This window comes from Melozone crissalis, unplaced genomic scaffold, assembly GCF_028551555.1.
Source record: "Melozone crissalis strain CALT ecotype California unplaced genomic scaffold, PUWL_Pcris_2 ptg000013l_1, whole genome shotgun sequence".
Taxonomy (NCBI): Eukaryota; Metazoa; Chordata; class Aves; order Passeriformes; family Passerellidae; genus Melozone; species Melozone crissalis.
Genome location: NW_026535791.1, coordinates 10210730 through 10233029, shown reverse-complemented (window position 1 = coordinate 10233029; position 22300 = coordinate 10210730). Strand labels below are relative to the sequence as shown.

General features: G+C 35.4%; 1 protein-coding gene across 1 annotated transcript in view; it reads left to right on the top strand.

Annotated features, from left to right (window-relative positions):
- Nucleotides 1-16303, top strand: part of POSTN (periostin) — a 29674-nt gene extending 13371 nt beyond the window's left edge. The window contains exons 12-24 of the mRNA XM_054271856.1: nt 384-514; nt 1916-2046; nt 2214-2316; nt 2694-2761; nt 3348-3393; nt 5487-5534; nt 8648-8743; nt 9319-9408; nt 10969-11046; nt 11445-11525; nt 13596-13682; nt 15719-15760; nt 16263-16303. Of these exons, the coding sequence (XP_054127831.1) occupies nt 384-514; nt 1916-2046; nt 2214-2316; nt 2694-2761; nt 3348-3393; nt 5487-5534; nt 8648-8743; nt 9319-9408; nt 10969-11046; nt 11445-11525; nt 13596-13682; nt 15719-15760; nt 16263-16303 (1042 nt within the window). The remainder of the gene's footprint in view (nt 1-383; nt 515-1915; nt 2047-2213; nt 2317-2693; nt 2762-3347; nt 3394-5486; nt 5535-8647; nt 8744-9318; nt 9409-10968; nt 11047-11444; nt 11526-13595; nt 13683-15718; nt 15761-16262) is intronic.
- Nucleotides 16304-22300: the final 5997 nt, after the last annotated feature.

Below are 22300 nucleotides of genomic sequence, written 5' to 3'. Positions count from 1 at the left end.
ACTTATTTCTGTCCCTTTCCTGCAAGAATCTCAATTCTCCTAGAGCAAGAACAATCCTTTGCATCCTCCTTTTATCTGTTCGATCTGCAAGGGTTTGTATTTGACAAATCCATCTGATTCCAGCTGTGGTTTTTTTTTTTTTCAAATAATTTTTCCTCTGTCTGCTACTTTTAAGACTGCTTTTTCCTTTTTTTCCTTTTTTTTTTCTTTTTTTTTTTTTTTCTCATTTTCCTCTTCCACTATCTTTATTTCTGGGAAATAGTGAAAGTGTTTGAAACTTGAAACACTATTGGGAAAAAAAAATGGTAGAACTAAGTACCTGGACCAAATTATACCATATTTCAATGACACGTATTTGTGGTTTGTCTGTTTACTGTAAACAGCATTTTCCTCAGTCTGGTGAAAGCTGCAGATTTGGATGATGTTCTGTCACAGCCTGGACAGTGGACTCTGTTTGTCCCAACTAATGATGCCTTTAAAGGTTTGACTGATGATGACAAGGACATACTGATAAGTAAGTGACCGAAAAAACCCTGGAATTATGAGCAAATTAAAATTTATTGGAAAGGAGACTAATGCACCTGTCACACCAAAGCTGTATGCTGAAGCAGTTTACATTTTGCATACAGCAGGTCATAGGAATCCACTTAATTATTTCCTTCTGGGGCACAGAGAAAATGTCTTTTTGGAAAAAAACTTCCAACCTGACATTTAAATTTCAATTTCACTCCTCAATATCTTATTCCATAGTGTTGCTTCCTTCCATTATTTTTGTCTTCAATTCAGAACTTGAGGTTGTCGAAGTCCAATGCCATATTGGACTAGTTCTGCAGCTAACAAGACAATTTTATTTGCCCTTCTGCATTTCCAGGGGCTTAATGCATCATTTTTTTCTATCCTTGTGACTCAGTTACTTAGTGCTTTCCTTGGTCCTCATAATTTTTTTATCTATAAGAAAGATACAAACCAAGGATTATTTTCACCAGTAACTATAGTGGCATAGTTACAAAAGTAATCTGATAGTTTTTGCAAAAACCTTTGGAGTGGCCATTTTTAGGCCTCTTATGGAACTTAATGCTACCCATGAATGGCCCAGTGACAAAATATCAGTGCTAATTTTACTGGGAAGAGGAAGACAATTAATTGCATTTCAGTAGTGAAGTAAATTGCAGTAGTGTCAGTGATCAGAGCAAAACATGGGGAAAAACTAGAAAATTTTCACTGAAAGAGACATCAGGAAAAGAATATAACCTGACAAGATTCCCATTGCAGTTTCACCAAGGCTGGAACTCCTAATAACAACTACTATCAGCATGTAATTCTAGTATTAATGGTCAATATTCCATGTAATGGCAAACATATGTGTTTTAAAGTTTCTCTGCTTGATACCTTGTCTCCTGGGCATGTTATGGTTTTTCTGCATCCCATCCTATAACTCTCAACCTCCATACACAGCCCTATCAGGATATTAACGTGAGACAGTCTTGAAAATATTGGATTTTTTTTTCCTTTTCATCCCACATAGGAATGTTAAACTTTGAAATATGGAAATCTTCCCTAAAATAGGATCGTCTCCCCTTGCCTGACTTCTCCAAGCTGCTTCTGTCCTCTATAAGAACAAACTCAGCAAAGCTAATTGCTCCATTGACCCCTTTTATGTTTTTTGTAGAAGATTTCTCATAGGATCTTTGTGATTATGTTCTGAGTACCTTTTTGTCATATAGTTGGGCTTTTTTCCTTTGTCATCATTTTAACAAATTCAAATTGCCATTTATCTAGGAAGTGGTAGAAGTTCATAGTACTTTCACACATATTATGTTTAGATCTAGCTCAAGTGTATGTGAATCCTTAGCATTTCCACAAAGAACAACCCTCTACCATTTAATTTTATTCCAACTTTTTTATTTTTACATAGGGGACAAAAACGCTCTCAGGAATATTCTTCTTTACCACTTGACACAAGGAGTTTTCATTGGAAGTGGCTTTGAGCCTGGTGTAACAAATATTCTTAAAACCATCCAAGGAGGCAAACTCTACTTGAAAACAGTTAAGTATAGAAAATCTCTCTCTGCTACATCCTTGTAAGAGAGATTTGATATTCCATGTCTATCCACATTATAGAATGGCATGCATTTCTCCAAATGTTACAATAGGATTTGATGTTGTTGTCTAATGTTCCTGATAACTTGGGTTCTCTTTTGATCCTTTACCAGGTAAATGATACTCTTCTGGTTAATGAACTGAAATCAAGAGAATCTGATCTCATGGCAACAAATGGTGTCATTCATGTCATTGACAAACTCCTCTACCCAGCAGGTGAGTATTATTTCGTGAAATTTGTACCCACTCTTTTAAATCTGTTTACATGCTCAGTAACTGCAATAACTTTAAAAAAGGAATCAATTTAAAGATACAATTCCTATGTGGAATTTGAAACAGAAAATTTACCTCAATGTTCATTTTGTGGAAGAACCTTGGTTAAAACCTTAGCAAGACTTTGAAATTCTATGAAAGTAAAGTATATGACAGGCAAGACTAGCCAAAGACTACCTTTTCTGCTGATATAGAATAATATATATCAAGTACATGCCTGTGTGAGTGTTTGAGAATGACTGCATCTCCTGATCATTGTAAATCAAAGTAAAATGCACACAGTTGCACATTTCCTCTTATGTGCCTGCTTCTTTTGTCAGAACTGCCGGTTGGAAATGATCAGCTGCTCACCATACTGAAGAAGTTGATTAAATACATTCAAATTAAGGTATTCTTTTAGTAATTATCCCTCTGTCTTTCTGGCAGGATCTATGAAACTGAGCACATTATAAGTCATAAATGATTCTCTGGTCCTTTCTTTCTTCAGCAGACACATCCAGTAGCTCCCAGTTACCCAAATATAATCATGAATGATATCCTGCACTCAACAGTTATGTTTTTCAATGCCAAATTATTGGAAAATATTTGTACTTGGATAACAACAGTGTGAATTGGCCCAAATCTGCTCTTTAGTTCACTTTTTCACTCTTGAAAACAAATCACTTATTTGAAAAAAATACTGAATGACTAAATTCTTATGCCATTAAAGCCAGCAGCATCAATAACCTGTGAAGAAAAGTAGGCATCCTTGTCTCTCTCAGGTACCCTCTTGAGATTGCATTCTCCCTCAACAATGAATGAGAGAACCTAGACAAATTTTCCTAGACTTTTACTAGGAAGAAAAAGTCAATGAAGCAGTGAATTGACCTTACTAGGTCAATGAAGCAATGAATCCTACCCACACTCACTAGGAAACTGTAAGGCAAATGCTACTTTTAAAAATATTTAAATAAATTGCTTTTCTGTTTTTATAGTTTGTTCGTGACAGTACCTTCAAAGAGATTCCACTGACATTTTACAGTAAGTTCATTTTAAATACTTCCAGATGAGTTGAATATTGCTTTTTAAGTGGTGCCAATTCCAATTTGGAATTGTGCATCTCTTTTTCAATAAAGAAGAAAGCAATTTCTGGGAAAGTAAGATGTGCCAATGAAGAAAAGGAAGGGAAAGACTCAAAGTAGAATGTTTCTGGCTGCTGTGCTACTGTATTTTTCCCTTTCCAGATGTGTGACTGGAAAGTAACCCTGAAGTAAGCTGTTTAAACTCTTGGGGTAGACAAGATACATATGGAAAAGATTGTTTTTCAACTTTTAGCCAAGGTTCAGCGCTTGGTGCATAACAGAGTTGTATCTCTCTCTAAGATGTAGCATTGTACTGTACTTTCCAGGATGCAGCATTGTTTTTGTGCTGAGATACTTTTTTTTCCATAAATATTTCCAGAGGGACAGAGTGTACCTCTTGACCCTGTTTCCCATATGTGCAAATATGAGGCTTGAATGGGAGACAGTTGTTCAGAATATTATCTCTTTAGGGAGTATATGTAAAAAAATACCCCTTTTAGATCCCTCGCAACCTTTCTCAGGATGAGCATTTAATTTCTTATTATAGAGTATGTGTTGAAACAAGCTGTTGGAAGACAAAGTTCCTACTGTAACCTTGTGAGGCAAGATGAATTTAGACAAATTATTAAATTCTGATGGAGTCCTACCCATATTTTACAGTATAAAGTGAGACCATCCCATCAGACTTTTGAAAATTGGGAATGGACATTCTAAAGTTAAAACCCCTTGGAACAAAAAATAGAGTAATTCACCTTGATGACAAGTTGAATATGAATCAACAGTGCCCCAGCAGCCAAAGCAGCCAACCATGTTCTGGGTGCATCAGGCCCAGCATGGCCAGTTGGGCAAGGGAGGGGAATTGTCCCACTCTCCTCTGCACTGGGGCGGCCTCACCTCGAGTGCTGGGACAGTTTTGGGAGCCAGTTGTGGGCCCGGTGTCCAGAGGAGGGTGATGAAGATGGTGAAAGGTCTTGAAAGGTTTTGAAGTCAAGACTTTGAGGAGTTGATGAGGTCATTTGGCTTGTTCATTTTGGATAAGAGAAGGCAGAGAGGTGACCTCATTGCTGAGCAGTGACCCAATCTCAACCCACGCCTTCCCCAAGAAGGGCAGTGGAAGGGGCGTGCTGGTCTGTTTTATGGTGACCAATGACAGGACACGAGGAAATGGAATGGAGCGGCTTTGGGAAAATTCAGATGGGACGTTAGGAAAAGGTTCTTTACCCATAGGGTGGTCAGTAAATGTAACACGATCCTCAGGAAAGTGGTCACAGCACCAAGCCTGACAGAGTTTAAGGAGCTTCTGGACAGCACCCTTGGTCATATGGCTTGGTCTTCTCCTTGGAGAAGAAGGACTTTATGATCCCTATGTGTCTCTTCCAACTTGAGATATTCTATGATTCTACCTCCCAAGGCCAGTGAGAGTAGCACAGGAAGCAGTGCCTGCAAAAATTAAGCTAGAGAGGTCAATGTGGACACCTAGAAAGCTGCAGCTGTAGATTCAGTTGAGTGAAAGACTGGGAAGGCTGGAACCCCTATAGTGTGGGCTTCTCCAGTGGATGAGTATGAATCAAATCACTATCAGTGAATACTTGAATCTGTCCTGGGTGGACAACTTGATCTTCCAAGGGCAAGTGTTCTGTGATGCTCTACCTATAGTTCTAAATGTTTCCTGTGTGTGCCTGATCAACTCCTAAATGAAAAGGGCAATATTTAGGCATCAGGCATGTCAGGGAATTGTGCAAAATTTTGTGTGGGTAATTGTACAAGCCCTCTCTATTCTGTACCATACATCATCACGTGTACCATGACCCATGGGTTTCATAAAAGGCAAATACCATATCAGTAGATTCTGTCTGCAGGTGACCTGAGTCGATCACCATTTCATAACCAGGACCAAGATTCAGACTCTAGATCCTTTTCTGTTGCTCTTCCACCCATTAATATCTATGATTTTATCCACATCCTCATGAGCAGACCAAATCTAACTGATGGTTGCCTCAAAGAAATTGTAAGAATGGAATGCACTGTATATTCCACTTTCTATATTTTCAGAAATTAACATAATTGAAAGCAACGTCCAGCCTATCATCACAAAGGAAGGTAAATGAGGCCTGTGGTATATATATTTCTGCATATGTTCATATACATATTCAGAATATACCTTGAATATATTTCTTTAATGGAATGCATTTTATACCCAGCAACTCCAGGATGCTAAGTACTTTGCTGGAAAAGCAAAGATACAAATATTGCAATTAGAACTGACTGAAATATTTTGTATGAAAAGATTACCCATGGTTTTTCTCCCCAAATGAGTTTTCTCCTTTTTCTATGGGTGTTTAAAAATATCTTTAATAATATTTTTTAAACCATTTATTTTATCATCTTTTTTTTTCCAATTAAGACATTCCCTTTTTTCTAATTAAAACAGATATTTTAAAGTAGATATGTTTCTTACACTTCGAAGAAAAAAAATGGTTAATTTTGCTATAATTTTCAATCAGTTCTAACTACCAATATCTGTTGGATGCCTGAAAATATCTACGCAATTTTTAGCTTTTTTTATTTCTCCATTCAGAAGCATGACTTAAAGATTAGTGATGGGACTAAAGAGAAAAAAATATGGGGATGGGACTGCTAAAATCACTTGTGATTTATAACTTAAGTAAAGCTGATGAGATCCAGTTTCCCATTGAAATAAAAATGCTGAAAGGGAATTTGTTTTCTCTCAACTGAGAAAGGCAGTTAAAAATGTCATGCAAAGAATTTTATCCAGACTGCTTAATCAGTGTTTCTGGGAGGATTTCCTTCCAGAAGAAGTGACAAATGCTTACTTTCTCAGGAACATGTCTGTGCTTCATAACATTTAAGATTAGAGGCCATTTAACATATATGTTGATCTGTGGTGCCTAGTCTCCATCATTAAATCAGATCCACAGCGCAATATAAATGGATAGATTATTTCATATGGTGATTCATCCAAGCTATTTTAGAAATCTTGCTATGGTGAGGCTGAATCACTCTCTGAAAGTACCTCTTCTCCTCTGTTAAACCCAGAGACAGAGTATAGGGTTTAGGTCATTAACAGAATGTTTAGAAGTTGAAAATTAACTGAAATAAAATTGTCTTTTAAAGAAAAAATGAAAGTGAAAAAATGAAATATTTTTGAAATATTTCATGAAATATTAAAAGTCTGAGCACTTGTATAGTCAAATTTAGAACTAAATTTTAGTCACCAGATAGAGAAAAAAAAAGTTAGTGAGTATTGAAAGGCTACTCCTTTCCATTTCCAGTACAGTATTTCTGCTTTGGGACACACTCCAGGAAAAGATCTCTGGCCAGTGCAGCCTTTCTGCTGACAATTGCTTCAGATATAGACCAAATAAAACCAATTCTGTCCTTTCTGAACTTTCTCAGTAACAGTAATGAGTGGCAGATGCCATCAGAACCACGTAAATCCACAACAGTCTGTAAATAAAAGCTGGCAAAGTTAAATGCTAATTTTGTCCGGCAGTTCTATTAGATCATGATGCAAGGGCAATTTCCACTAAAAATAATTACATCTCTCCCCACCAAGTTTAGAGGGGGATGTGTGCCTTCTCCTGTCTCAGTGTTTTCTGCTTGTGTTGTTCTTCCATTTTTTGTACTTGGGCATGTATGGGATCTAAAAGATTAAACAGATGTAGAGTTAAATCTGACTGAAACTCAAATTTTAAAAGATAAAATATTCAAAGGATCTAGGATTGATCCTAGACTAGGCAATATAGCTGGCTATGCCTTCACTTTTTGGTTTGCACACATCTGCTGTATCAATCATATGAAAAGGTACAGTTATTGAGAAAAGTAAAAATAAAGCATTTATAAATATTCATAAATACAACTTTTACATTATTTCATTTATATTAATCACTTTTATCCCTGTCAACTGCTATTTAATAGATTCTCAACATGCAAAAAAATCCTCCAGGTTTAAAACAGAAGGGAATGAGTCTTGTAAGGCAGTTACTTTAAAATATTTATAAATATTTTGCATTCAGACCTACTAAAAATAAAAGAAGTGAGGGCTTGTTCCTTATAACTCAGAGTAAATTAATAGGGGTCTATAATAACAGGGAATCTTTATGATTCTATCATATAATTTCATCTGAATTATTTATTTCTAAATTTTAATTGATGCAATCATTTGCTACTGAAAAACAACCCAAAACATTTTTGGTTTTTATTATTGAAGGTTACCTATATTGACTGTTTGCAACAATTAACAGGAGCCACACATCTTTAAAAGCTGTTGTTAAATCCTGATCAGTAATTACGGAAAAAATAATCAATGAAAAATCAACTTCTACAAAAATCCATATAAAGATATTTAAGGGATTTTTAAGGAAAGTAAAAAAGATGGATTATGCTAAGTTTCTGTCTTTGAATAAGGGGCAAAGAAAGTTTGTTTTAAAGCAACTTCTTAAGTAAAAGGAGTCCCACAACACTCATTAGAGAGTGCTAATTGATGGTATGTTCCTAATTTATCTAGTATCTTCTGCTTTAGCATGTCAGGCAGAGATACATTTGGATCGGTGTAATCAAAATTACCTCACCCATGATAATGATAGCCAGTAATGCTGATAAATATCCTCACAGCCATTCCTGCTGATCTCAAAAGTTTGCTTTTTGCTTGTTTCGTTTTTTTAAGCTGCGTAACCACTGGCCAAGTCTTAAATACAAAGGGAAAAAAAGCCATGTAAAAAAACCTCAAAGCAAAAAATAAAAGGAACTCCAAAGCAACAAATAATAAAAATAACTAAAAAACTAAAAGCTTTGTAGATTGCATGCTGACCACTAGTGGAACAATAGCTGTAAGATATCTGCAAAGATGTAGAGTAACCTTCTTACCAATATATATAGAAAAAGACTTCTTTTCCGCTGCTGATGATCTGGTTTATTGCCTGGAATATGTCAACAAATGTTAAAAATATCATATACACAAAATAAATAAAGACTAAGTGTACGACAGGATCTTTGTTTAAGATCTTCTGTAAGAAAATACAAGACTGTAAATGTTGCCACAAATAATCTCTCAGATTTAAACTGCCCTCTATAACAATAATATGATTTATCTAGGGTAAGGGGAGAAAATGCAAGCTTCATCTCACCCCCATGGAATACTACAAGTATTTTATAACTATTTGTAACTTGTTGTTTTTTTTCCTATGTCACAGACCCATCTATCACACAGCTCACTAAATTAATTGAAGGGGAACCTGAGTTCAAAATAGTCAGGGAAGGGGAGACAATAACTAAAGTGATTCATGGAGGTTGGTATGCGTTCAACAACTCAATTTGCAATAGCATTCTCTATTCCCCATCAGTTTTTACTTTATCTAGGTAATTAATGTTAGACAGCTGTTCTGTTTTAACAAGACCTTTGTGAAGTGCTGCAATTTTATTGCATCATATACTTTAAAATTCTCATGCATTTCAACAAATTGAGGTTTTTTCCCCTACTTGTGTGTTCCATAGATTCAGTCAAGGCAGTTTAGAAGTACTCTGCATGCTGACAAATATATCAGTCAAGAATTGCTTGCTCATTGCTGTCCTGAAATCAAATATGTAGTATGTGATTCTGTAATTAAAAGGCAATTTTGTCAGAAATCTTGCCTTCTCTTTGCTAAGGGCATTGAGATGTTCACATGTAGGATGGTTTTAAAGGAAAAATCACACAATCATCCTAAACTTTGAGTAGATTTAGTTTCTTATCTCTGAACATTTTTATTTTTCATAAAATATTCTATGGTATTTCCTTCCACGCTTCAGTCAGTTTCCACATCTCAAAAAGAGCACTTGAAAGTTCATCACTTGATTAATGCCTTGAATTTAAAAATCCTTGTAGAACCAATTATTAAAACATACACCAAAATCATTGATGGACGACCTGTGGAAGTGACAGAGAGAAAAGTAACAGAAGAAAGAATTATTCAAGGTAAATTAAGCTGAGATATTAATTCTTAGTAAAGTCCACCTTTGCATACAAAAGTAACATATCTTAAATTCTATCCTAGTGCCTCAACTGCATTTCCTTGACAGATGAGTTTTCCCTAATACTTCCCACTGTCTCTTTAAAGCTGGCCATGTGTCCTGCACACACATATACATAAATGGCAACAATATTTTAACAGCATGCAAAACTATGGATATTTGCCTTCTATTTTTGTTCTTATTTTCATATTTTGGTAAGTGTCTACTTCTGCTAGCTTCTCGCTACCATTTCAGAATAAGATTGCTTTTATTGCATTTTTGTAGTCTGCTTTGCTTTAGAAGGAAATTTTTTTCTTTTTTCTGAACTTCTGGACTATATACCTCCAGGAAGGTTTCATTTTACCAAACACAGATGTTTAATGTGTAGATGCCTACTTTTCCATGTCATCCCAAGCTCTCTTGACAGCCATTTCAGAAAATGGTCTCTATTTCTCTGTAAAGTGGCGACTAGACCTGACATCCACAAGTTAGACACTTGGATAAAGCTGATGTAAGATAAAATCAATATGCACCTGCATCCCTGGATTTTCTCATACAAAAGGTCCCAAATTCCTTGGCCAATTTCTATTGTATTTGACCTATTACAGAGCTATTTCTTTAAGCATCCTAGAAATTGATAAGTGAAGCGAGGCATATTTAAGCATAGGAGGTGATACATGGAGTTCTCTGTAGACACTTTTGATCACCTTGTGTAAATATCAGTTTGAATGCTGCCATTAAAATTCTGTCTGCTAGAGAGCTTGTAAGGAAAAGACACTATTATAACAACATTTTGACTTAGCTGCAAGTCCTAATAATCAGTTTATTTAGAAAATATTGAGATTCAACCAAAATAATTTGAGAAAGGCAGAAATAAAAAATCATGCTAAAGTTACTATCATACAACTTTTTACTACAATGAAAATAACTGAATGACAGGCATTAGTGATTTAGGAATAAACCTGGGACTATTTTCTGGCAAAAAATTGTAGGGGAGACAAATATAATATAATTTTCTCAATTCTCAGATTCAAGTTTCACTAATATCCCATGTGAAATGGTAAATAGAATGTAAAATGCCAGAATTTCGGACCTGTATCTCATTTTCAATCTGTAGAAACTGATAAGGAATCTCAAATATTAAGTCTTCAAATTATTCATAGCAATAATAAAAGCAAAAATGTCTATTTGCAACAGTCAATTCAGACTAATAATGGACTGCAGAAATATCTGATTTATGATCTAATACAACAGAGTTTAAAATCATATCTTACTCTAAGAATGTAAGCAGATAATTTTTCTAATTATGACAAATTTGCCTAATTACTTTCAGGACTACTCCTAACTACTGTTTTTAATGCTCATTCAGTTTAATTTCAGAAATGGTAAAAAATAAAGTTACCACATAACCAGACTATAGCATGTTAACTATGGAATCACCATAGGAATGAAATAGGAAAATATAATTTAAATGACAACCCTGTTATATCTGATAAAAGCCACTATCTTATAAAATTTCTTCCAGGACCTGAAATAAAATATACCAGAATTACTGCAGGAGGTTCAGACAATGAAGAGAAGTTAAAGAAAATCCTTGAAGAAGGTTAGCATGCTTGTTTTATTTCATTTCTTTAACATGTATATATCTATATGTAACTTAAGTAATTACTGAGTGGGTATTCCATGTTTAAAGAATTTATGTTCATTCTGCAAAATCTTACCCAGAGATTAACCCTCAGAACCCTTCAAATGTAAAATTCTGATTTGAGTCCTTGATCTTCATATTTCAGTGCGCTCTAGAGCTGAAGCTGCCTGGGTCTAACATATAGCATGCTATGTTTGTCATATATTATGATGTTTCCAGTGTTTATGTGAAATTTGATAACATAACATGAATTTTTAAATTCAGAACAATGCTATGACATGATTATATATGCTCTTGTGGGACTGCCAAATGTTTTCTGTAAATCAACTCTTTTGCCATAACCTGTATCCTATCAGAGGTTACCAAAGTGACCAAATTTATTGAAGGTGATGGTCATTTACTGGAAGATGAAGAAATCAAAAGACTTCTGCAGGGAGGTAATTCAGAGAATTATAACTAACAATTTTGCAACAGGTCATGATAACTGAACCCCTCTCAGATATGTTGAAATTAACATTTTAAAGACTGATGTAATAGAAGTGGAATTTTAATGGAAAAAAATAGAACACTATATTCTAGTGCCAGATATCTGTGAAATGGCAGTAAGAACCAAAGCTTGAGTAATCAATTTTTTCATGCCATTGATCACAGGAAAAAAAAAATATTTTGGTTTTTTCAGTCTTTAAAAGGTTACTGAATTAAAACCCGCGGGAGCAATGAAGATTTATTCAATATTTTTTAGCAAATTTAAATCTGTGAAAAACACTATGAAATAGAACATATTGTAACTGGCCAAATTCATCTTACTTATCAGTTCTTCAGAAATGAATGTTCATTGCCCTCAAGTTAATAATTAAAGGCATGTTTAACATCTTTAAATGCTTACAGGTGATGGATATCCAGACATTAACTTTAATTCTCTTCAAATACAGCATTCCAAGGAATGGTTATCTTTCCTTCTTGCTCTCTTCATTCTAACAGTTTTGGCAGTACATAACCAGTAGCTGTAGAAAATAGTGAAAGAACTTCTGCTTATGAAATTAATCTTTATCTATGAATTTGGAATGTTCTCTGCTTAACGTAGATTAGAGAAACTATCTATAATAGCAATGGGTAATAAAAAAAGAATTTAAGTGATACGGTTTTTGTAAATGTTAGTTTAATCCTGAGTCAGAGCCTCAAAAATATGGATGGATGCTTCTCTTGACATAAATTAAATCAATCCATTTAATTTTATGTTCACTTTTCAGTCAGTTACAAAGTTGTATTCCAGGAAAGTAACTTACAGCCCCATTTAGTTCACTGAACTAAATCGCATTGTCTTTCAAAAGCACTATTGTGGATGTGACTTAAGCTTCAGTCAAGTAAAAAATTTCCTGTTGGCTGAACAGCTGAACAGCTGACCACCAAACTTAAATATGCTAGTTTATAACATAGCTAGTCTTAGAGAAAAGCCAAGGTATGACTATGACCGTAATTCTGTCTATTTCAAATATCTGAATCTTAGTTTTACAGACATAAGCCAGAATTCACCTATAATGTTGGACAGAAAGAGAAACTTCCACAGGGCTTTTCATTTTGTCCTAAGCATCCCAGCTATGTGAAAAGCTTTGCTCTCTGGAGATGCCTATTTCTGGATTGACTATTTAAAAGAAAAGCTGAAAATTAAAAAATTTCAGTAAGAAATTTCCTGTATATACTGCACTATGGCTTTAAACCAGTCAACAGGAATCAGGATCAAATTTTATCTGTAGAATTCTGGTCAGATACCAGAATTGAACAATTATAACTGTTCTTGTAATCACCTTCAGATACAGAGGTTTACGATTAGATAGGTGTAATCTCTAGAGGTGCGAATAGGTGTATGGAAAAGAGATAGTTTCTTTCTAGAAAATTTGAAGACTATATAATCTCTTGAATTCTTGCTCTTTCCCTTGCTATTATATGTTAGTTTGCATAAGCATCCTGCTTTACAGAATGGACCAAGTAGGTAGATTTGTCTTTTTCTTTAATTTGATTTTCCTCTATCTTTTCCATGATTTATCCAGTCAGTTACCCTTGGCTGCCATGATAATACCTTACTATACATTTAGTCAATAAAAGCAGACACATATGCTGTTTTAGGGTTGTTGGTGATAATGCTTTATGGCCCTCTTGTCTACATAAAATTATTTTTTACCGAAAATTTCCTAATCATTTGAATTTGAGTACTGACACAAAAATACTTATTATCGCTGTCTAAATAAAGGAATGATTTCATATGGGCTTTAATTCTGCTCATGAAACATCCAGAACTGCTTAAAATTATTAGTCATTGCTGAAGCAGAACTTTAAACCAAGATTGCAATGAATGACTCATCACTAGAAGTAACATGCTTTATGGCATGAATAGCATGGTAGCCTGCAACACCTATGCCCAAAAATGACATTGTTTCCACTGAGGGCTCCTTGCACATGGAAAAATGCTATGCCAGATTTAACTCATTTGTTTTTGATGCTTACCATAGCTGGAACTGAGTACACCAAGGTTACTAAAGTAATTGAGGGAGAGCCACACATTATCGAGAGAGAAATCAAGAAAGTTCATCTGGAAGGTTAGTTTGTCAAAAATTCAGTATCACTAAGACCTGCTTTGTCCAAAGTGATCATTCCAGGTGAGGTTTTACAGTATCTATTCATAAAAATTATTAGGTCTGAAGCCAGAATTTTAGCAAGAAGTGTTTCATAGTTGTTTTGGAAAAGAATTCATTAACTGATGTTGCAAAGAAAAATGTTGAGGCTTATCTTGTGGCTAAAAGTAACTAAAAGATTTGACAAGCATAGTAGACAAGAGGAAATGCCTAACCACAAAGCTTAGGTAAAACATTTGAAGGAACATGAGCCATAAAAAATTTGCTTTTCTTTAAGCAGCACATACAGAAGAAGACCACGTGAGTTGCTTTTAACTTGAGTTATTTCTTGTCAGTGCAAATGTGATCTGTTGCTGCCAGGGTTTCTCAGTGTTGTGAAGGAGTGGGTGGGGTGCAGGGAATATTACCTCTGGGATTGAGTAAATATCTCACAGGGTCTTGGAATTTCTCTACCTTTGTCCTGTTGTTAAATGAGGGAAGCTCTTGATTTCAAAAACCAGAGTGGAATAAAAGTCCAAAAGGAGCCAAATAGAATTCACTCTGCCTTTGTACCAGCAATTTGTTCTTTGACTTTAACAACCACTGTTTAATGATTTTCATTCAAAGTTAAGAAGTAATTTGCTTAGGGTTTCTTTTGTATTTATGCCTTTTTCTAATTCTAATAATGCAGAATAGGTTCTTCTGTCAGCCTTTGAAATAAATACATAGGAGAAAAATATGTCTTTTGGGCAATGAAATTAAATAATTGTGTTTCTGCCTTTTCAATTTTGAAGTCTGTGCCAAGTAATGAAGGTTTATACAAAGTGCTTGTACAGCTTCAGTGCTGAGTAGTACAAGGCATGCTGGGAGTCTCCTATTGCCTGAAAATGACAGATGGGTGTGATCTTCAAATACAAGGCTTATCTGACAGCATAATTGTACAGGCAGCCCCTAAGTATGGAAAGCATCCTTTGGATGGACTATATCCTGTCCTTGTCAGGGCAGTGCAGAGCTTGGAATTTTCTGCCATGGTGATGCAGATACCCAGTGTTTAGTCTCAGCTGGAATGAGGCCAAGCCTTCATTTCAGGGCTATGCATTTATATATCCTGTACATCAGGATGAAAAGAGAATTGGCTGCAGCTTGTTAGTGAATATACAAGTACTTCATGCTTGTAAAGAAGGAAAAATTACTGAAGTAACATTTCTGTGATGGTAACAGAAGAACTATTTCTTGCCTGTGATGTGTTCTTCCTCCCAATGAGGAGACATCTGGTTAAAAAAGTCTCAAGATTTGATAAGAAAAAGGAAAGCAAGTCCATAGTTTCACTGAATGAGTGAAATAAAAAGGATACATCTAATGGAGGTGGTACCTATCCAATAGTCCTTGCTCTGCTCCACCTTTTAAAGCAGATGCCTGAGAAAAGGAACTAAACCCTAAATGTGGAATCGTACTGTGGACTCACAATGCAGTTATAAATCAAGGCCTAAACACAGCTGGATATGTGGCCAATATCCACATTATCCTGTAATGGTTCCAAGCATTTAGCTTTTGAATAATTCCTGTCATGTCAATGCAACAGACCTGGGCATCCGCTCCCAAAAGCTGAGACTGAGTCCTGTGCTTAACCTGAGCTTGTACTTCACTGACACAGTGTCACATGGTGTTTCATGAGTGAAGGGCATAGGCAAAGTGCCCTGGCATCTGCCTACACCATGTAACCATCTGTAGAAGATCAGTGTGGAAAATGGATTAATTCATATATTTAAAATGCAAAAATACTTTTAAAATGTTACTAAGATTTAGTGGAGGACTGCACATGAGGGAAATATGGGAATTGTATTGTAAGCATTCATATTTCAGGTGATCAAGCCAACATGCTTCTGGAACAAAATTCTTAATTTACTGAAAACATTAAAGAAAAACTTCAAAAATCAGCAATGAGTTTCCAATATTTCTAATGAGTTCTAATTCAAAGTCTCCAGCAAATAAATTCTGACTGCAATATTTCTGTTTTTTAGACGCACCTGTACGGAAAGCACAACCAAACAGGAAGGCACAAGGTAAAAAAAGCCATACATTTGAACATTATAACACATATCAAATATTATTTCTGTTGTCTTAAGAGTTAGGACAGGGGAAAAAAGACTCTTAAAAATACAGATTTCAAAAGAAAAAGCTGTATGTTTAAAAATACCCTAACAAAATCTGGAGTTGCTAATTATTTTTTCTGATATCTGAAAACAATCTAGATTGTTTGCTTTACTGAAAGAGTGTTTCAGATGAGATTAAAGACATCAAAGGGAAGACTTAGCAATGAGAAACTGACACTTTGGGATTCTCCACTGCAAGATTTATAACTCTCAGAATCTATCTTATTTTGATTAATGAAGAAGCTGAAAGATCAGTTTAATTTCAGAGCTGCCAGCACAAGGAGACATATTCAGCTCCAGGCTTCATCTTTCCTTTTCACATGTCTGTTTCAAAAGTAAATACAGTATAAAGTCTTACTATATTACATATAATTACAGTTAATAACTAAAGGTTTTTTTCCCTACTTTGCAGGAGGAGGAACAAGAAGGAGGACAAGACTAGATCATTCCTAAAAGCTTGCCAAGACTGAATTCACAGAATTACAAATTAACAACATGGTCTTTGACAGGAACTCTTTGGATTTTTTTTTATGAGAACATTAGAAAATGACGTTGTTTTGTGACATAACGTAAACTGAACCATGAATCCACAAAAAGATGTGAAGCTGCAGATGTTCACTGCCAGCACAGTGCTCACTAGGAGAAATCCATTGGAGGTGCTTTTACTGCTCTTGATAGTAAGCACTATCGAGGGTGGGATCCTGCAAACCCAAAAACTTCTGTTAGAACCAGGATTCTTTCTTCCACTGGTTAATAAGTGTTTGCAGGATTTGATTAAAAATGAGCAGGGAACAATACAGAGTGTATTTTTTTATTATTATTATTTCCACTAAATAAGAAATATAAGTGAAATTAGATGATTTCTAGAAACAAGAAAAAGAATCACCTCAGGTGACTTTTATAGTAATCTAAGGAAATATGAGATGTTAACATAGCACTTTTGGTTCAGTAGTATTGTATGCTTTTATAAGTCAAAATTCATCCTGTGTTTAAATTTGTAATACCAGTAATGTTACCTTTTCTAAGCAAACAAATATGCCTTATATTAAATGTATCATGGGTTTTTTGTCCTACACTGCATATCCAAATACCTGCTAGTAACTTGGCTAATGGAAGCTCTTCAAAAAAGGAAAAAAGCAAACATTACGAGCTTCTTGCAATATATCAGTGATCATGTTGACTTCTTTATTTATAAGAAATCACATTCCCATTAAAGGAATCCTATAACAATAAATATATTGAGATTCTTGAGTGTTTTCCCATTTTTCCTAAACGTGTCTTTTGATAATTAAAGTGGATTATAAAAGTGATAAATAAAATGCATGCAAGCAGTTAACTCAGCATGGAAAAAAGTCTTCAAAAAATGAGGCCAGGTCTGAAAGCTTTTGTATCAAAACATGCTTTGCTAATGTCTGGTACTAAAGTGGATTTTTCTGTAAATTATGTCAATTTTATCACTCTAATTTTGTACTCATAGAAATTTTCTGCCTTTATCAAGAAAAGGTGAAAGACAATTATTCATAGAGTAGAAAAAACTTGTTCAAAGTTCCTTAATTTTGCAGACCAAAATATCGGAGGCATTGTCTAACATGTTTTTCTACTTCTGTTTTGAAACAAATACTCAATAAAGAATTTGGCTGAACTGTGTTTGTTTTCATTTGTAAATGTTTTTTAATAGCAAAGCAAATTTGAAATATTTTAAAGATTTTAAATTTAACTTGTAATTGCAAAATATGCTTTCACAGAAGCAAACTAATGCTTCCCCTTCTTACTTAGCACATGCTAATGGACTTAAACTGCACCATTCTCCTTAAACAATGAAACACTTTCCCTAATTCCACAGTGACATTCCCTAAACACTGCTGCTTGAACAGCGCAACTATCTGAGAATGAGATTGATAAGTTGTGCAGCCTTTCTGAGCCATCAGACATGTCACTAAGGTAACCTCAGTATCTACTATGATAGTGCTTTAATGGAAGGACAGCTTTTAACCTGGCAAGGGCCAGATAGCTTTTAGGTCAACATCAGAGCTCTTAGGACTATGTAAAAGGTGAAGCTGTCACCTTTCCCTGGGACATTTGATTGTCATTAAATCATTGGGTTTAAACTTCTTCCTTCAATGCTGGGCTATCATGAGGTATCTGTCAAGTAAGATTTTAATTGACAGGAATTATTTTAGCGGAAGAATGTGTCTGTGTTCTCTCCTCAAAAAGATTGGGAGATAAGAAAGAAAATTGAATGTAAATGACAGATAAAGAATGGACAGAAAAAATGAAGAAAGCAAAAGGTAGCAAAAAGTTGATTAAGACCTATCCTGTGGTAGGTCTTTACCTTTTCGGGATTTTACCTTTTGAATTAGGAATAAATTTGTGAATTTGTGGCATATCACAACTTTAGTTTTCTGCTTTGATAACATTTTAAACATCTAATATTCACTAAAATACATTTCATACTTCACCCTTCAATATAATCTAAGTAATATGTAATATAATAGTAATATATAATACAATAAAAGTTAAATACAACAGTATACTAAGGGCACTCCTCCATGAAAACTTGTTTCCCTGATATATTATCCCACTCAGTCCTTCTCAGACCACAATAGATATCCACCCAGCTACAATGAACAGTGACATTTCTTTTGGTAGAGTGGCTTTTTCTAGCTATCTGAACAGGAATCTTTCCACAACCCAATGCAGAAAGAAAAACAACATGTTCTTTTTATTTGCTTTTCATATGCTTAGCTATTTCTGTGTCAACACAGGCAGTCTTTTACCAATGAGCAAATTTGGAGAACTTACAACTTCTCCTGCCCTCCTACTTATTTCCCCTCACCTCAGAGCAATTAAAATTAATGTAATGTGATTTAACACGGGATTAGCATACTACCAAGTTAGAATTCTCTTTAGCAATAGAACACTCACTTTACTTTTTGTTTCTTTATAGTCTCTCAGGTACTAATAAACAGGAATGTCCAGGTGAGTTGATGGAATTCTCAAAGCACTTCTGCTTCCTTTGATATCCTTTATGAAAACTAATTCAGAAGAATTTTGAACTGCCAGTGTTTCCAAATCTTTCAGTTTTGCCAGCAGAAAGTGCACATAAATAATCTTCAAGATCGCAAAATATGAAAGATGATCTAAGTAAAATAAAATGAATAGTTTGATTCCTTTATAAAGACAATGGTGTGAAATCTGAAAAAAAAAAAAAAGGAGAGGAAAGGTTTTTTTACCATTTCCATTTTGACAACTGAAAATGTGCTTATCAAGTGACCATCTCCAATGTAAATGTAGGATGCTCTTTTCATGTCATTTGTCTCTCAGAAGACCTGGAATAACAAAACTAAATTCAAGAATTCCACTTTTGTCCACAAAGTACTCTAATAAAATAGTGGGTAGGGACAGTTGTCCTTTGAGATCAGTTGTATTGTATTTAATTCTTTTACTGGCTAAGGTTCAGATCCAATACACACTAATCCCAGATGGAAGGTCTGAGTATGTATACCAAAGCCTAAGCACTACTCAGATGGAGGAAGAGATGATTCCTTTAAGTCCTGAGCTCCAGAATTCTCAGTGACAGCATAAGATATGTAATTGGATCATGTGGGATTTTTTAAGATTTATAGTGGCACAGAGCTTCATGTTCCATTAAAGGAAGATTTGCCTCCACTTCTCTTCTGCATAAACCCCATGTGTCAAGATTTCAAAGGTTCTCATTGTGTCCTCTTCCTCCAAAGGTATGGTTTTTATAGCATCTCAAGAAAATGTAAGCCTCTCAATACTGCCAAGGGTTGTTTTACAGTACATCATTAATCTTTTTTTAACATATGGAAAAAAAATTATATTCAGTATATACATATTTTTTTTAACCAAGACTAATTAAAACATTCAGTGATAGACACAAAAGATTAGCTACAGATTCTATATGGGGAGGATAATTCTGTGTGGTACAAGTAATTAGGATCAGAATGACAATATCTCATTAGGAGCCCAGCATGTTATTGACTGAGAAGTAGAAGCAGTTTCTATTCAGGAGACATTTCAGTCTCCTTTATAGCCATACTAATTTATTCCTAATGTCATGTTAGATTAAAATTCTTCCTTCCTTGCTGTTTTAACTAGCGCCCTTTAAATATCACAGACATCAAGCTTTCTTTTATGGATATTTTCCTTCCTAAACAAAAGTAACCTCTATGATAGAATGTGCAAGTCAGAGGAATGGCATCAGCACTTAAACTTTGGATCATAATGCTCGTCAGCCCTCATGTGTCAGGTTGCATTCTTGCTTCACTTTCTGATCTGATGCATCTCCTGTCTGCTCTGATTTCTTGACTTTTGATTTTATCTTTCATCTATACTACTGATTAAAAACATAACTAGAGATTTTGGATGCGTATTTAGATCCAGTGGCACATTCATTCACACTACCATCACTTTGTCCTCAGCATCTTATACCACCTAGTCCGATGACGGATGCTGGTGCGGCCCTTGCACTTAAACTTGGTAAACCTCCTGAGGTTCTCACGTTTGAGGTTCACGTTTGTCCAGGTTCTCTGGTTGGCATCCCATCCTTCTGTTGTGTCACCTGCTCTGCACAGTCATCTGAAAACTTGCTGAGGGAAATGCCACTAAGAAATAGAAGAGGTCATGGCATGCTGGATGTTTATGATAGGAGAAGCGATGCTTTCTGCATGCCTGCTTTATATTACTTCATTTCAGGATGCCTCCTGCTGATACATTTAAGGGCTGTTTTAATCATGTCTGAGCTGGATCACAGGCATTTATATCCCTACAATTGCTAGTCAAACTGTATTTTAATGTTGTTCTTAGCAAAATACCTAACAGTTTTTCCAGCAGCCGTATTTCTCACACGGAACAGCTGTATTTCTAACCAGTGGAAGATGTGGCCTGAGTCAAGAGCACATTGAAGCCATGTGATGTGACTGTAGCACTAAACAGAATTAAAGCAACACATTTATTAGCTGATAAAAATCCATCACTGCAAAGAATACTGGCAAGAGACAGGGATGTTTTCAGGGGCATAGACAGGAGTGGTTTGGGATATGATTTACAGAAGTTTACCCCAGTCTCTTCAGGTTGCTGACTATAGAGAAAATGACCTATTAAGGTTGTCAGAGTCCCTGCAATCCCCCAAAGGTCAGTTGCCGGCCTGTTGCTCTGTCACCATGGTCCACAGTAAATCCAGGTAGACAGATCCATCTGTCTACAGAAACCTAGGTCCATTTGTCTGGAGGACCTAGTAGGACTTGTTTTCTGTCTTCTATGAAGACCACGATTACAAAGTGCCTGTATGGTGGTTGGAGATATAGATGGAGTGGTGAGGAGACTGCTGAGCCCTCTTGTTCCATCTCTAGAAAAAAATAAGCAGTTGAGACATAACTGGGAAAGTCTGTTCTTTCCAGGGAGGGAAGAGGGATAACTCATTTCTGGATCCCATCTGGACAAAGACAGGAAATACAGTAAGTACAAGTTTTAAAGAGGAGTGCTGGCAGACAACTTTTTAAAATAAGTATATTGCTGCTGTTTTGAGGGTTTTATTTTGAATTTTCATATGAAATTGGATAGGGATGAGGTTATCTTTGGAAAAGCTTCTCCTATAATGCCAAGAATCAAGGAATATCGCATATAACCAGTGCAAGACCCTTGCCTCCTGTACAAACCTGCAGAAGCTCCAGAAGCATTGCCAAGATAATGGATCTTCATGTGTGTAAAAAAAACCCCAACTCTTTTGGAACAATACCTGAATGTACATTCTCCTTCACCTCTAGTTCTCAGAAAGGACTCTAAAAAGCATGAGCCAGGGATATGTCATGCAACAATCCAAACAGAAGCAAGTCTGGAACAAAACAGTTGCATATCAAATGTGTATTTTTTATTTCTTCAGCTAGAGATCAGAGACATTACAGATGGAAAAGCCGTATTAGATCATGTTATCAGCCTACTTGCCAAGCCTGGGTTGTTTCCCACTATTACAGTCCATAATGCTTTACCCAGATATGTGGTACCTTCCCACAGTCATTCTCTCATAATGTCTTCAGAGCCACTTTCCTATATTTTGTTTCCCTTTCTGGCTTACCTGCCGTCAAATAAGGCAGACATACTCCATCAAGTAGTTCTTCAGCAGAAATGACAAATGTTTTAGCTATACCAAGTATGAACATCCTTGTTAATGTGACAATAATCCGCTCACTCATATTTTCCTGAAACATCTGTACAATTGAAAAACTCTTCTGGTTTTGAATTAACTACTGACTTTAACTTAGTTTGTGGATGATCTCATAGGTCTGCGACTTTTTTTCTTTTTTTGCCATCATATGATGCCATATAAGTTCAGGATGTGTGGTTCATGAAATCACAGAACCACATGTTTAAGGTTGGAAGGGACCTCTGGAGGTCATCTGGTCCAAACCCACTACTCCAGTAAGGCCA